Consider the following 14,685-nt stretch of genomic DNA (forward strand, 5'->3'; position numbering starts at 1 on the left):
CTAGAATAGAGGTTAAATGAACGAAACAGTTGATGTGGTTCATGTCTTTGATGCAATCTTCTATTGTAACAGATGCTGCAGTTCTCAATCTATCTCAACCCAGCATGTATCTATGCAATTCTTTTAAGCCGATGCGCAATGCCCTCCATCAACTCTCAAATCCGTCCCATGCACAAACGACGCTCCCTCGGACAACAAAAACACGGCCGGGGCCTTGAAATCCTCGGGCGCGCCAAGACGACCCAGTAGAGCACCAGCCATCCACGTCTTTTCAACCTCGGGGTTCTCTTGGAGCAATTGATCCGTCATGGCAGTTCGGATATACTGTGGTACTATTAGATCCTGTTTAAAGGCCGCTGAGGGTGTCACTTACACCAGGAGATAGCGTGTTGACGCGGATCGACCATTGGCCCCATTCTTGGGCGATGGATCGGGCCATTTGTTGGACGGCGGCTTTGCTGGAATTGTATGCCGTGCAGGATAGTCCCTTTTAAATCATTAGTTTAAACTTACTTTCTTGGACTTGTCTACTCACTCGGTTGGCAATGTTGCCCGACATGCTCGAGATGATGACAATGCTTCCAGGACTCTTCCTCTCTCGTAGCGCCCTCGCAGCGTACTTGCAAGTGTTGAACACGCCCGTGACGTTGACCCTCAATATCCGGTCGAAATCAGCGGCTGGGTAGTCAATAGCTGCCATCTGCTGTTGAATGCCAGCACAGGCAATAGTCCCCCAGAACGGAGCTCCGGTCTTGTCGGCATCCGCTGCGATGGCGTGCATTACCGACTCGACCGACGTCTCATTGGTGACGTCACATTTCCGATATGACACGGAAGAATTATTGGCTGTCGCGATCTTGTTGAGCTGTGCCCATTCGGCTGGTGATGGCTCGTCTAGGATATCGAGACAGGCGACGCTTCCACCAGCCTCGACAACAGCGATGGCCAATGTGATGCCAAGACCGCGAGCTCCGCCGGTGATGGCGACTGTCTTTCCTTCGAGGGAGAAGAGCTTGGGAGTTGAAACCTTGGAGGCAGGTGTCGCTTTCGTCTCTGGCACTTGGGCCGGGAGTTCAATGTCGCTGACGATGGCGGGAGTCATGATGAAGCGATGTGTAGTGCAGAGTATGGATGATCAGGGCGACATCAGGAACATCTCTCAGATATACTCTCGACGGATATCCATCTTGGGATATGCCGAATGCAATTGTCTTCGGATGTACGTGATGGTATTCGAGGAAGTTGCATGCGATCAATTGATGTGCATTCATGTTCTGAAAGAGGTTCAAGATGGTGATTGCAGCCGGAGTGTCTGGATATGGTGTTCACACCTTTTCGTGTAACGGGCAGTCATTGGCGATGTGGAAGACATAAGTGAGCAAACAGTTTGACTCTTAATTTAGGTTATAAGTGATCGGCTATTTTTTACTACCTCCCTCGCGCCAAGTGCAGCAAATGCTCTTCTGAAGCACTACTTGTGAAACAAACATTATCAAGACAAAGTACATGATTCGACAAACCCCTAGAACCTCCATCCAAGCATAAACACCAAACCCCTTGAGTAATCCTCTTCCAGAAACAATCCCAGAAACAACCTGACAGATTTAACCTCATACCAACTAAGCAAGCCTAAGCGCCTGCGACGTGGCGGGACACTTGCTCAAATCTTTTAGCTCTCATGTGCCTCTCTCCCCCGGTTCTGGACTCCCACCCCTCGTGATCATCATGAATGGGGTCGAACCCACATTCCCACACCCCTCGTGCGTAGAATTTCCTATTTCGGCATCTGGAAGTGTTTAACCCTTTCGTTTACTTTTTAAACGCGTAAGGTGATGGGAGAGATGTAGCGGTGATATAAGGCATTGCCCCAAGTTCTCTCTGTCTTTTCATTCTCTACACTTAACGCATACACAAAAGTCTTGACAGAATGGCGCCCAGTGCAATTACACCAGAGCCCAAGGAGGAGACCGTGGCTGGACCTAATGTCCTCAAGCTCATCAAGAACGAGGATGCCCAGACCATTGACCTCTTTCTGCGTCAGTTCCGCTGTCTGATTGCTGATCTCTGCCAGCAGTTCAATGGCGGTCATCCAGGGTGAGAAACTATACTCAAAAATAATGGCATCGTCAACTAACTCATTCGCAGCGGCGCCATGGGAATGGCTGCCATTGGCCTCGCCCTGTGGAAGTACGTCATGAAGTACTCACCTACCAACCCCGACTACTTCAACCGCGACCGCTTCGTCCTCTCCAACGGCCACACCTGTCTCTTCCAGTACACATTCCTGCACCTCGCCGGATACAAGCAGATGACTTTTGACCAGCTCAAGTCGTATCACTCTGCCCGCTACGACTCGTTCGCCCCGGGCCACCCCGAGATTGAACACGAGGGTATCGAGGTTACGACTGGACCTCTCGGTCAGGGCATTGCCAATGCTGTTGGTCTTGCTATGGCGACTAAGCACCTCGCTGCGACGTACAACAAGCCTGGTCATGAGCTTGTTAACAATACTACTTTCTGTATGATTGGTGATGCTTGTCTGCAGGAGGGTGTTTCCCTCGAGGCTATCCAGCTGGCCGGTCACTGGAAGCTCAACAACCTGGTCGTTATGTACGACAACAACCAGATCACCTGCGATGGTAGTGTCGACCTCTGCAACACCGAGGACGTCAACGCAAAGATGCGCGCCTGCGGTTGGGACGTCATCGAGATCGAAGACGGCTGCTACGACGTCGAGGGCATCGTCAAGGCTCTCCTCAAGGCCAAGTCCAGCACCGACAAGCCCACCTTTATCAACGTCCACACCGTCATCGGTGTTGGCAGCAAGGTCGCCGGCGACGCCAAGGCCCACGGTGCCGCCTTTTCTCCCGACGGTGTCAAGGCTGTCAAGGAGCACTTTGGCATGAACCCCGAGGAACACTTTGTCGTGACTGACGAGATTTACAACTTCTTCCGCGATGTCAAGACCCGTGGTGAGCGTCTAGAGGAGGACTGGAAGGCTTTACTTGCCTCATACGCCAGGGAGTATCCCGAGCTCCACGAGGAGTTTATCAAGCGAGTTGAAGGCCGCTTCACCGAGGACTGGCGAAGCATTATCCCCGCCAAGGAGAGCTTCCCTACCACCCCCACTGCCTCGCGAAAGTCGGCCGGTATCATTTGCAACCCCCTTGCTGCCAAGCTTAAGAACTTTATGGTCGGCACAGCTGATCTGTCGCCCTCTGTCAACATGATCTGGAAGGACAAGGTTGACTTCCAACATGTAAGTTAATTGACGGCTGTGAAGTAACACTTGCTGACTCTCAACAGCCGGATCTCAAGACCACCTGTGGTATCACTGGTAACTATGGTGGTCGATATATCCACTGGGGTATCCGTGAGCACGCAATGGCCTCCATTTCCAACGGTCTCGCCGCCTATAGCAAGGGCACTATCCTCCCCATCACCTCCAGCTTCTTCATGTTCTACATTGTAAGTTCCTCGTCCTCAACATGAGTCTCGTCGCTAACAGTCTCAGTACGCCGCCCCTGGTGTCCGTATGGGTGCCCTTCAGAACCTCCAGGCCATCCACATCGCCACTCACGACTCCATCGGAACCGGCGAAGACGGCCCTACCCACCAGCCTATCGCGCTCCCCTCTCTCTACCGCTCCATGCCCAACCTCCTCTACATCCGCCCCTGCGATACCGAAGAGACGGCCGGCGCCTTCATCTCAGCCCTCGAGGCCAAGGACACACCCTCCATCATCTCCCTCTCCCGACAGAACCTCGAGCAGTACCCCCAGTACTCTAGCCGTGATGGTGCTCAAAAGGGAGCTTACGTGTTTATCGAGGAGGAGGATGCCGATGTTACTCTCATTGGTGTCGGTGCCGAGATGTGCTTCGCCGTCAAGACCCGAGACGTCCTAAAGGAAAAGTTCAACATCAAGGCGCGAATCGTGTCATTCCCTTGCCAGCGCATCTTCAACAAGCAATCGCTCGAGTACAAGCGCGACGTCCTCCGCTACCGATCCAACGCCCCCCGCGTCGTCATCGAGGCGTACGCCGTCAACGGCTGGGAGCGATACGCCGACGCCGGCTTCTCCATGGCCACGTTCGGCAAGAGTCTTCCCGGAAAGGACGCCTACAAGTACTTTGGCTTTGACGAGAACGTCATCGCTCCCGAGGTGGCCAAGTTGGTCGAAGAGGTCAAGAAGGAGGGTATCGAGAGCCTCCGAGGCGAGTTTAGAGACTTGAACCCGGTCAAGCACGAGCACTAGAAGTATTTGTTACAAATTGTGGAAAAGGGTTTAAAACTTAGAAGGTTCAGGCAAAGGGCGTCGGGCTCGGAGTTAATTATGTGAGATGAGTCAAACGATATAAAGTGCTTATAGAGTTTATGCAAGCATTTGTTTTAAATCTTTATCAGTCGCCTGATGTTTGTCAATTTTTATAAGATTTTATTGAGTTTATAACGTCTTTTGTCTATACCCAGCTTTTCTCTATGTCTTTATGCCAAGGCAAACACCAACTCCAACGCTTCGCATCCAACCAGAAGATCAATATCCCAAATGCTGTAGTCCATATCCCAGTGATTCGTGTGCTTCCCAAACAAATACTCCCAATCTCTCTCCCTCAAAGTCGACGTCGGCCCCCGCCAGATCGCAGGATCAGGTCGTAGGGCGGTATCGCTGACAACCCTGCCATGGCAGCATCCTGGAGCAGCATCATCATGACATCCCCCTCCACCAACAACCTCATGGCCCTTCCCTCACGCAGCATCCGTAATGTAGGCTGTGCCGCCTCCCACGACTCCTGCACCATTTGGGCAGCATTCTGCCCAGCCGTCCACACCTCGACAGCGAAATGGCTCCCCACCTGAGCCGACATGGTGAGGACCTCCTGAGTGCACTGTGCCGTATACACAGCCCGAGGAGCCATCCCGTTGTACGTCCTGACAATGTTGTTCTGGACGGTCGGAGCCCAGGCTGCGACTACATCCCGTGCCACAGCGAGACGGCGCATGCCTGGGAGTGACTGGGCGAAATCGAGGGCCCGAGCAGTCCGAGGATAGAGCTGCTCAAAGGTGTAATCGTACTGGACCCGGGGTCCAAACGGGATGTTGTAACCCCATGCCGGGTCTCGCCAATCTGGGCGGTCATCCTCGTCTTCATCCTCTTCGTCGATGGTAGCCAAGCCTTCGTCATCAAAGACGAGAGGCTCCGGGCGGTGGTGGTGGTCTTGGTCTTGGTCCTCATCCTCGTCCCTCGGCCAAAGATATCTTCTTACCCGACTCATAGTGGTTGGTCTTGGATACCAATCTTCGGATTCCTCTACCGCTAGGTAGTCAAGCACCATGTCCCAGTCATCAGGCTCTTCATCCTCGTCGTCGTCGAGAGCCACATCTTGCATGCTTTGGTCAAGGGGTTCGATGTTTCTTGGCACAACTGGGTTGTTTTCACGGTGCTCTTCAGTCCACCGTCGAAGTCGTGAAATCCTACCCTCCTGAGGGTCCTGGGGAAAAGAAGGGGCAAACAGTTCCGAGTCGTTCAAGGTCGGATTGTCAACCGTGTTTCGGCGGCCACGGCGGTTTGTTTGAGGACTCGAGACAAGGTCCTGTCCGGAAAGGTTTGGTTGAGACATTATAAACGATAGTCTGAAAGTTTGAAATAGTCGCTTGCTTTCTCGTTGTGATGATGGGAGATAAAGATTGCAAACAAAGTTATCGAGGGTGGTCCAGGTGAAAGGGACAGGGAGGTATGAAAACTGGGTGAAAGAACTGAGCGAAAGAACCAGGCGAAAGAGCTAGATATATAAGATTAAGGAGTCTCTTTTGGATAAAAACGGTTTGATTCTGCATGGGTGAATCACAGTCTGAGGCATCAGCCCTCAACGCTATCTGTGAATGGTCATGTCTTTTCACGCTCTCTGTGAATGGACCGCCGCCCAAAGTATGCTTCACAGTATAGCCGATTTTCGTTTCATAAAGAAAGTATTTTTCCCGCAACATGGACCAAAGAGGTGACTTATTGGTAATGTTTAGTCCCAGTCATATATAGATAGCCTTTGCAATTGCTGATGCTCCATGTTACGATAGAGTTGAGGATAAATTTTGACTGCGTTGCCACTCCTGCAAAAGCCAACCATGGCCATTCATTCATGTTCACAACTCATCAGTCACGTTAGGATATCTCAACAAGATCTCGGGTTCGCAGGGTAAAAGCTCTGGCGAGTTTGGTCATTTGCGTCTTGCCGAGATGCACCAAACACGTATCATAGAGGCTACACAATCAAATCAAGCCTACCTTGCACGCCAACTTGAAGGCACTGCATCGCAGTTCCAGGATCACTCTCTGCCATCCGGGTATTTTGAAAGTCCATGGGCTTATGGGAGTGCTTAATTTTCTTTTTCGTTGTTCATGGCTCCTTTGGATGTCGGAGCCGGAGAATACAGTCATCCTACAGACATTTGAGAAGTACCGCCAGGTAACCAGAAAATTGACCCTGACTGGAAGCTCTTCTGAGAGTCAACACTCATTGGTCTCGTCAGCCAACTCATCCTCCCAGACAGATGCCAACCTACATCTCCTTCTCCCATCCAATACGAAGCACGAGGGATATATGTAGCCGTGGAAAATCAGGATTTAAAGAATAAAGATAGACCTTAATCGTGGTACAAAATCCCTAGGACAGATACCAGGGGGCACGAGGAGAGTAGATATCCCTGAAGCATTACTTTTACCTACATACTACAACGAATCGTTTCCCTCTGTAGTCAAGGAGCAGAGCGGTCACAAAGGACTACTCACATCTTTGGCTCCAAGATTTCCAGAGTAGTGCTAGAGATTACGAGGGCTCAGGCTCATCCTTGGGTGCGAGAAGAAGGGATGGACTCAACACCCTTCCAGGCAGCAAAGCTGAAACGCAGGCACCATTCCCGAGGACTCTCCCGCCCACCAATTCCGTTCCCACGGGACTTTTCCAGACATTTTATACTTTGCGGACACCTCCATTCCTAAAACTGTACTCTCATCGCTTCTGTTGGACAGATGACCAAGGAGAGTGATAGCCAGCATGCATTTGAGTGTCAACCCCAGATTCTCCAGTTTGCAACACAGAAGTTCCTCCATCTCTAATATCTCACGAGTTCATATTCAACGCTTCTACAGCTTAGGTAGACCCCAAAGTCGAATGTGGTGGATTCTACACTTTGATGGCACGTCAACTCGAAGGATTCCGGCAGCATCGGCCGATCTTGGGTAAGGAGCGGAGCTCTTTATATTGGGCTGGTACATAAATTTCATTAAATTGGTCATCACAATTAAATCTTTTTGAAGCTGCATCGTTCCATGTCTGCTAGTTGCGTCGATGCTTGCAGTCCGCTGCTTAGGGGTCCGATATCGCTCTTACGAAGCGTCAGATTGAAGACTATAAAATGTGTAAAATTTCAGAATATCTAAGAAATTCATTGGAATTGAACTCTTTTCAGAAGACAAGTTGCCTAGGCCAAGGGAAAATCCTTTCTGCTTATGAAATAGCAAAATGATATCGAAGTTGTTATCACAATCGAGCATCTTGAAGTCGGCCCTCGGAGAAAGCTTTCTCCGCCCGACCGAATCCCAGGCTAACAATTTGCATCTCAGCATCCACGCCCACTTCAAGCAGGACGAATATCGAATCGACCCATTCAACCCGAAAGTCCGCTCAGTGTCGCCGCAGGGCCGTTGTTGATAGGATCAATCAGACGGCTGGAGTAGGCGGGTAGCTTCCTCGGCGCAATTGGGCACATTCGAGCCTCGGAAGCGCATTCGAACGAGACGACGAGAAATTTCGACGACGAGCTTCGGACGAGCGACTTCTAGCGATCTTCGAGAGCCAATCGATCCTGATCCTTGAGCCGCTACACGATAGACCAAGGCGATTCTCGAATAATCAATCCTCAACCCCCTCCGAATCCTTGAACCACCTCCACAACTCCTCACAATGGCCTCGATATTCTCCCTCGGCGGGCTCTTCACCCGCCAGGCCACCGCCCCCGCGGCGCCTACAACCCGCCTCTTCTCAACCACCACGAGCCTCCTCGCCCGCGCACCCCCCAAACCCCCGGCCAAGAAGCCAGCCGGCAAGGTGCCTCCCCGCCGCAAGCACCAGGCCCCCAAGTCGGAGAACTTCTACCGCATCCGCACCCTCCGTCAGAACATGTTCTCCCCTGCTCCTCCACCCCTCCGCATGGCTCGTCTGAGATATCTCCGCCACTGGACTATTCACCGCGCGTGGCAGCTGTTCCGCCGGCAGCAGCATCTGGCTATTGAGCAGGAGCGTCACCGCATGTATAGTGGCATGTACAATGCCTGTGAGGAGCTGCGCAAGACGGTTGGTCCTGGAAACAGAGATGAGGGGTACCTGTACAGAGTGGCCATGGAGAAGAAGGGTGTCTGGGGTACCGAGGCTGTGCCGATTGAGTATTCGCGCTTTCAGACCGAGTATCCCGCCAAGGAGGCGTGGAACCACGATTGGAAGAGGTAAAATATGAAGTTTTGAGTGTATGAGTTCGGCTGGGAGCTTCATGAGCATCAATGTGTACTGTATGTATTATAAGCAGCTGGTATATGAGGGGTTAGAACGAGCCAATGTTTCTGGATGACAAGGCTGAGTGGGTGCAAAAGCAGATATGACTAGCTCTATGATGATAAGTGAAAAGGGTCTCAAAGCAAGTTATGCTGCATAACCATAGATGTGTGTTCACTTGAAGCAAAGACAAGACCGTAAGCACAGCATGCGAAACATCAAAGTCATCACTTTCTATCAGATATCAGCCTAGCAAACGACAGTCACTACCAATCTCGCTCCTATCCTACACTTTTTCCCTCCCCACTCGAGCTCTATTTCCAAGTCAAATGATATGCAATACAAGCAGAGAGTGTCAATGTGATTTTGCCGCCAACTTGGATTCGAATCCTACTCCATTTCCATACCCCTCTTCCCCTTTTTGTGCTGTGCCGTGCCGCGCAGCTGCGGCGTTGCAAGAAAGTTTCGCTTGCCAAGAGATTAAGAAATACCCAGATCCTCCCTTGAAACAAAATCCAACTGATTATTAAAAAAACGATGAGACGAATGCGAAATTGCAGGATCAGAAAACGAGGAGAATAGCAGAATGGGGCTTGAGGGAGGACGAGGGCTTGGTTGTTCGTTCCTTTCTCCGAGAGTTGGAACTCCAATGAGTGAATATTCATTTTGTTTGCAATAACGCCTGAAACAACGCAGTGATAGGTAGTGGTCGGTGGCGGTGATGGCTTCGACCGAAACGCCGACGAGGCTGTAAGCAAGGACCTTTTGGTCTCAAGCCTGCCTGAGGTGTATGAGTGTGTGAGTGTGAGTGTGAGTGAGTATGAGCATGCGTGCGTGTGTATGCGCGTGTCAAGTAAAGAAGTCCTCCCTCCAAAGCGCCGAGCAACAAGTCCTCTATATCCCGATTCTGATTCCTTGCCCCAAATCCTACAATTATCTCCAGATATCCAACTTGTTCTGATATTATGGCCGCGGCCGGGCGAGCGAGGTGGGCTGTGGAGCCGACGAGGGCATCCATGGATCGTATGTCAGCCTACTCGTCCTGATATTGAGCTTGATCCCCTCGGCTCAGGTGTTGGATTCGCATCGTATGCTCATTCCGAAGAGCTAGGTCGCAGCTGATTTACAGCACGACACAGCAGCCACCGCCCTCGCCCTTCTCAAAGGTCAAGAGGGCAGCGCGAGTAGCAGCCTCAAAGACATCGTCGACGCCCTCGCCGCTCAAACTGGAACATTCCAGATACCGCTTGGCGTTAATCTCGCGGCAGATAGACTCGCCGTCGTGCTCGGAAACGAATCGCAGCGACTTCTTGCGCATCTCCTCGATCGCGACCGGGTCTTCTCGAAGATCCTTCTTCAAACCAACGAGGATAATAGGGACACCGGTGCATAGGCGGGTAGCCTCTTCGATCCACTGTAAGAGCACACGTCAGCTTCGGGGTGGTTCCATCACCCGTTCCGGGGGAGCCGCACCTTGTGTTTAACGTTGTCGAGGGAATCTGGAGTATCGATGGAGAACCCTATCAGGATGACATGGGCTTTTGAGTATGCAAGAGGTCGTAACCGCTCGTAATCTTCCTGGCCGGCGGTATCCCATAGGGCGAGCTGGACCGACTTGCCGTCCACTCTGCAATCCGTCACATAGTTCTCAAAGACTGTAGGGATCTAGTTCGGAGGTCAATAGCGGTCGTCGCAAGGCAATTTCGATCGAGACTCACGTAGTGCTGCAAAGATATCCGTTAGCAAGGTCTTGATACAGAGGGTGGAAGGAGGAGCTTACTGTAGGGAAGTATCCTAGCGTAAAGACGCTCAGCAGACTAGTCTTGCCGCAGGCACCATCACCGATAATGACCAACTTCCTATTATGAATGTCAGAGATCAAGTTGATATATAGATTGCCGATATCTTGATTGATAGAGGAGTGGACGGGCGCCGGGAGTGGGCAAGGCAGCGGCAATCCGGGGTCGAGGCGCGCAATGGAGGTCGTACCTGCGGATAACGTTCGTGGGATTTGCACTCATGGTGAATCAATTATATGGGTCAAGAATACGAGCGACGCCGGTTTGTATGCAATCGGAGGCGATGTTGGATCTGGAGTCTATTACGAGCCCCAGATCGTTAGGGATAGAGGATGGATCGGCCGCTCTCGTCGTCGGATTGAACTATGGGCCGAGCAGCGACGAGGTACAGTAGTAAGAGGGCGTCGTCGCGATGCGTTGATAGGAGCAGTCAGACGAAGATGACAGGATAGATTCGAGAGCTCGGTTCGTTGGGCAAGAGGAGAGAAATGTCGTCGAGTCTAGGCCCCTATTTTCTCACGGGCTTTGGATGATGGATGTTGTTGGATGAGTGAGCAAGGGACGTCGGGGGAGCGCGGACGTGGAGCGAGGAGCGGGCAGTGAATACGGTTCAGCCCCGGGGGGTAAGGCGCAGGGCGTTTTTTTCTGGCGGTGGGACGCAGGGAAAGACGGGAGAGAGGGGGAAAAGAGAGCGTGAGGACGGTGGTTGGAGGAGGAGAGAGGAAAAGATGGGCTTTTTTAATGGGAATACGAGCGTCAGAGTACCAAGGTAAGGTAGGTACGTATGTAGGTATGGATGTAGGTAGGTAGGACTCTGGGCTTCTTTTTTGAGGAAGAAGTCACCCAGCCAGTCATTAAAGCAGACAAGGCACAGTAAAGTCGGGGGTGCGTGGGCGTGGTGAGGTGCTGTGTTGTGCTGTGCTGTGCTGTGCTGTGCTGTGGGTGCAGGTGCTGTGTTTTTTTCGGCTTGTCCCTGCGCTGCGCTGCGAGCTGGGGCCGGCTGGTTGGCTTGTATTTTGGGCTTGGGCCGAACTGCGCTGAGAGAGGTACAGCCAAGCAGCTGGGCTGGGCTGATGGTATGGAGGGATGATGGTGACGGGAATTGGAGAGTTGTTGGAGGTTTCCGGCGCTAGACAAACCCGACTTGGATTCTAGAGCAATATAGCAGATGGGAAAAGCAATCACTTCAGCTCCGTGCGCCTCAGAGGCAGCCTCTGGTCTATTGTTGGCGTTGTCCTGGGGCTGTTTACGACGGCGACGGTGGGTGCAGGTGGTGGTGGTGGTGGAGAGAAACAGCTCGGCTCCCCTGGCGCTCGAGGTGGAGAAGCCATGGACACAGAAAACGGGCCCGGGACCTTTTTTAGCTGACGATGAGGTGAGGTGAGGTAGGTTGGGTGGACAGCAAGACGCAGACAGCTTCTGTTACAACTGTCGAGTAGCCAGTGGAGGTGTGCTGTAGGTTCATTGATGTCACTCTATTCTCAACGTGCCAGAGACATCTCCACGGCTCTGGAAGATTCATCTTGTAGCAATTGCAAGCATTAGCAACCAGCTCACTGCGTAACAGTAAGCAAGCACCTTTGACACCAGCCAGGGGCATGCCACCCTGCAGAACAGAATGGTTACCAAGCGAGCAACAACAATAGTTCACCCGGCAAGCTCTCCAGCTCTCACTAACAGCAGCCCCTGGGGCGGTGCGTCAAGGGCTCCATCCTCCAGCCTGGGCCTTTATCCCAAACAGGCAATGTGAAGCCAGCCGCAAAGCTAAAGCGTCCAGCGTCAGCGTCAGAGAGACAGATCTCGATACGCTGACGGGACTGACTCTTTTAGTCGCGGCAATACGCAGTAGGATGCAAAAAATTGCTACTGTAAGGTGCGCTGATCTGCAGGCACATATGTACATGCTCATCGCGAAGCTTGCCCCTTCTGGGGGATCCAATTAGCTATCGCCAGTATGTATCGTTGTCACGGAGCTGAGTTGGCTCCCATCAACATCCGCCAGCAATCAACTTTTTTACCTTTCAAGCATGGTCATCCGTCTCAGCGAATAGCAAACCTCATGCTCGCACTCCTTTGTTTCGGCATAAATTATGTTCCTCGCGAGGAATCTCCACCATCGACAGCCTCGCTGCAAAACAAACCAAAAAAAAGGTCAACACGATGATGACGGCAACATCAGATCCATGGCATCTGAATGCCGACAGATCCACCTCTCGGGGCCTAGATTCTCCCCTAACTGCCTATCCCGGAGTTTTCGCATTCGGTTTACTGTGTTTGGTTACTATGTCCTCGACTTCAAGACTCCGCGGCCTTTGCTTAGCTGGCGCCGCACCGTCATGCCATGTCATGTCACTGGCCGAATGCTTGGGCGCCTTTTGAGGCTGTGCACCTCAAGGCAGGAAAAAGGGCACCACCCGCCAGCGGGTAAGCTAAAAACAGGCACAGGGACCTCGCCAGGACGAACTAGAGATCACCCTAAAAAAGAACCCTGGCAATTGGATTGCTGACCAAGAGAAAGGGCCGGCCTACCTTGGAGAGACCCCCGTGTCTCGGAATATCACAGAGATCGTCGCCGCCGTCAACTGTGACCATTCTCCCGGCTCCCTCCCGTCGGGTCCATGGGCATGCCTCATCCCAGATCTCGGGCCCGGCGGAATGCCGGTACGTCTCCGGTTCGCTTTCGCTTCACGGCTGGCTGGCACTGGATTTTTAACGTGCAAACACGAACATGGCCAGTTCTCTCCCCACAGAGGCTTCTTACCTGCGTCTGGTGATGACGGCAGATCGGGGTCCCCGACAGCCAAATCCGTCACCGTCGAGTGTCTTACCCGCTTATTCGTCTTTATTGGGTTGCAACCACAATGCTTGATAGACGATAGACGCTCCGTCTTGCTGCAGCCAATGTTTACAACTCTACAACCACGTCTCTTTAGACGACATGCTTTGTTCTTATGGGCCGAGTGTCAACTTGTCTTCGGCGAGACACGCAGGAACTTTAACATGAACCGGTTCATTGTGGCAACAGCCCTTGCGAGTTTGCTCTCATCCTGTGCCCTCTATCCCCTCACGTATTAGTGCCACTGCAAACGGCCTCTGTGCAGCTCACTTTTCGCAGCTGAGACTCGTCTATCCGTGTTTGGTCAATCAGCCGAAGCATCTCACTGTCGTCACTCTGTCGTCGACACTGTCCTCTCCGTTTGTCCAACCTTGAAGACAAGGGGACCAAAGAAGGTGTCGTCTCATTTCTGCGTCGAGTCGCACAGGCGACTTCATGCGCCAACGTGGACGTATAGGCTGCGCGCCGTACAACGTGAGGCTTGGTTCAGCTCCAGGCGGATGGGGTCACAGCAGCCGAGTCAATTTCTGTATTTTCCCACCTCGTGCCAAGCTAAGCCTGCCATGTCAACGCCATACGAGACCGACAGCTGTTGTGATGCCGGCGGCTAGAGTGAAATTTGTCACTTGCACATCAGCATCAAGGGTGAAGATCACAATCCAGGAACACCCCGTCTCCTCGGTCGTCTAGCCAAAACGGTTGTCCTGCATGGAAAAACGGAGAGATGATAATCCTTTTGGAGCTCTATGAGGATGTAGTTCCCCGTTTCAACTTGACATGGGTGAAATGAAGGACTTGACAGTATCCGCGAAGTCGAGACGGATAGGCGTGGTAGGTTGTTTCAGCAATCCGGAATATCGTGTGGGCGAACGGTGGGTTATTCGGGTAATCGGCCCCAGTGAATGACGTTTGTAGTCAATTGAGTTGGGAATTGACTCTTATTGTATTTGTAGTCGTATTTGGGTTGATGTGAAAATACTACAATTGTCGTTGCTGAACCTAAGTTCTTGAGAGGAAATAACACGCGACATCCGGCTGGTACAATCATGACTCCGAAACACAATACTACACGAGGTTTCCTTCTACTGCCATTCCGGGGACACAAGTCAAAGATTGACGCAAAAATGCCAAGATTACTTGCTGCAGTTTGATCAATTGTCTGTGATCAATTGTCTGTCAATCCCCTCTTCTATCCCCATTGTCCCATGTTTGCTTGCCCCAGGTTCAGGGTAACCAAATTGATCTTGGTGGTTTGCCAACGGAACGGAAAAGTGACGTTGACATCAAGGTCGTTTGCTCCCCACCCCCACCTGCCTAAGGCACAAACGAACCAGAAGGCTAGATCTCTCTCATCACGTGCCCGATCACACCAGGCGAGGCAAAGAGCGGGGCCATCTCCGTCAATCAGATTCGTGCCTGCTACAGCGACCTGGCTCGTTTGGCTGCATGAGAAAGTACAGGTGCCATGTAACTCCACCAAATAGTGACTTCCATCGCTTTGCCTTGA

The 14,685-nt window shown here is 52.0% G+C and overlaps 5 protein-coding genes across 5 annotated transcripts; 2 read left to right on the top strand and 3 right to left on the bottom strand.

The window, feature by feature from the left end:
* Positions 1-123: 123 nt before the first annotated feature.
* NECHADRAFT_81278 (uncharacterized protein) lies at positions 124-1,102 on the bottom strand (the record flags this gene model as incomplete). The annotated part of the gene is made up of 3 exons (XM_003042229.1): positions 124-324; positions 374-487; positions 536-1,102. The coding sequence occupies 3 exons, from the start codon at positions 1,100-1,102 to the stop codon at positions 124-126; spliced, it is 882 nt and encodes a 293-aa protein (XP_003042275.1).
* An 825-nt stretch (positions 1,103-1,927) lies between these two features.
* On the top strand, positions 1,928-4,255 carry NECHADRAFT_81279 (uncharacterized protein; the record flags this gene model as incomplete). Its single annotated transcript, XM_003042151.1, has 4 exons — positions 1,928-2,094; positions 2,146-3,259; positions 3,307-3,468; positions 3,509-4,255. The coding sequence occupies 4 exons, from the start codon at positions 1,928-1,930 to the stop codon at positions 4,253-4,255; spliced, it is 2,190 nt and encodes a 729-aa protein (XP_003042197.1).
* Positions 4,256-4,610: 355 nt separating this feature from the next.
* On the bottom strand, positions 4,611-5,618 carry NECHADRAFT_81280 (uncharacterized protein; the record flags this gene model as incomplete). Its single annotated transcript, XM_003042230.1, has 1 exon — positions 4,611-5,618. The coding sequence occupies one exon, from the start codon at positions 5,616-5,618 to the stop codon at positions 4,611-4,613; it is 1,008 nt and encodes a 335-aa protein (XP_003042276.1).
* A 2,433-nt stretch (positions 5,619-8,051) lies between these two features.
* NECHADRAFT_29356 (uncharacterized protein) lies at positions 8,052-8,408 on the top strand (the record flags this gene model as incomplete). Its single annotated transcript, XM_003042152.1, has 1 exon — positions 8,052-8,408. A coding segment is annotated over one exon (357 nt), but the record flags the coding sequence as incomplete, so codon positions are not given.
* A 1,258-nt stretch (positions 8,409-9,666) lies between these two features.
* On the bottom strand, positions 9,667-10,950 carry NECHADRAFT_104639 (uncharacterized protein; the record flags this gene model as incomplete). The annotated part of the gene is made up of 4 exons (XM_003042231.1): positions 10,533-10,950; positions 10,324-10,402; positions 10,017-10,208; positions 9,667-9,957 (listed from the first exon to the last, which is right to left on the bottom strand). The coding sequence occupies exons 1-4, from the start codon at positions 10,562-10,564 to the stop codon at positions 9,667-9,669; spliced, it is 594 nt and encodes a 197-aa protein (XP_003042277.1). The 5' UTR covers positions 10,565-10,950.
* Between the last annotated feature and the right edge of the window lie 3,735 nt (positions 10,951-14,685).

This window comes from Fusarium vanettenii, assembly GCF_000151355.1.
Source record: "Fusarium vanettenii 77-13-4 chromosome 6 genomic scaffold NECHAsca_37_chr6_2_0, whole genome shotgun sequence".
Classification (NCBI taxonomy): domain Eukaryota; kingdom Fungi; phylum Ascomycota; class Sordariomycetes; order Hypocreales; family Nectriaceae; genus Fusarium; species Fusarium vanettenii.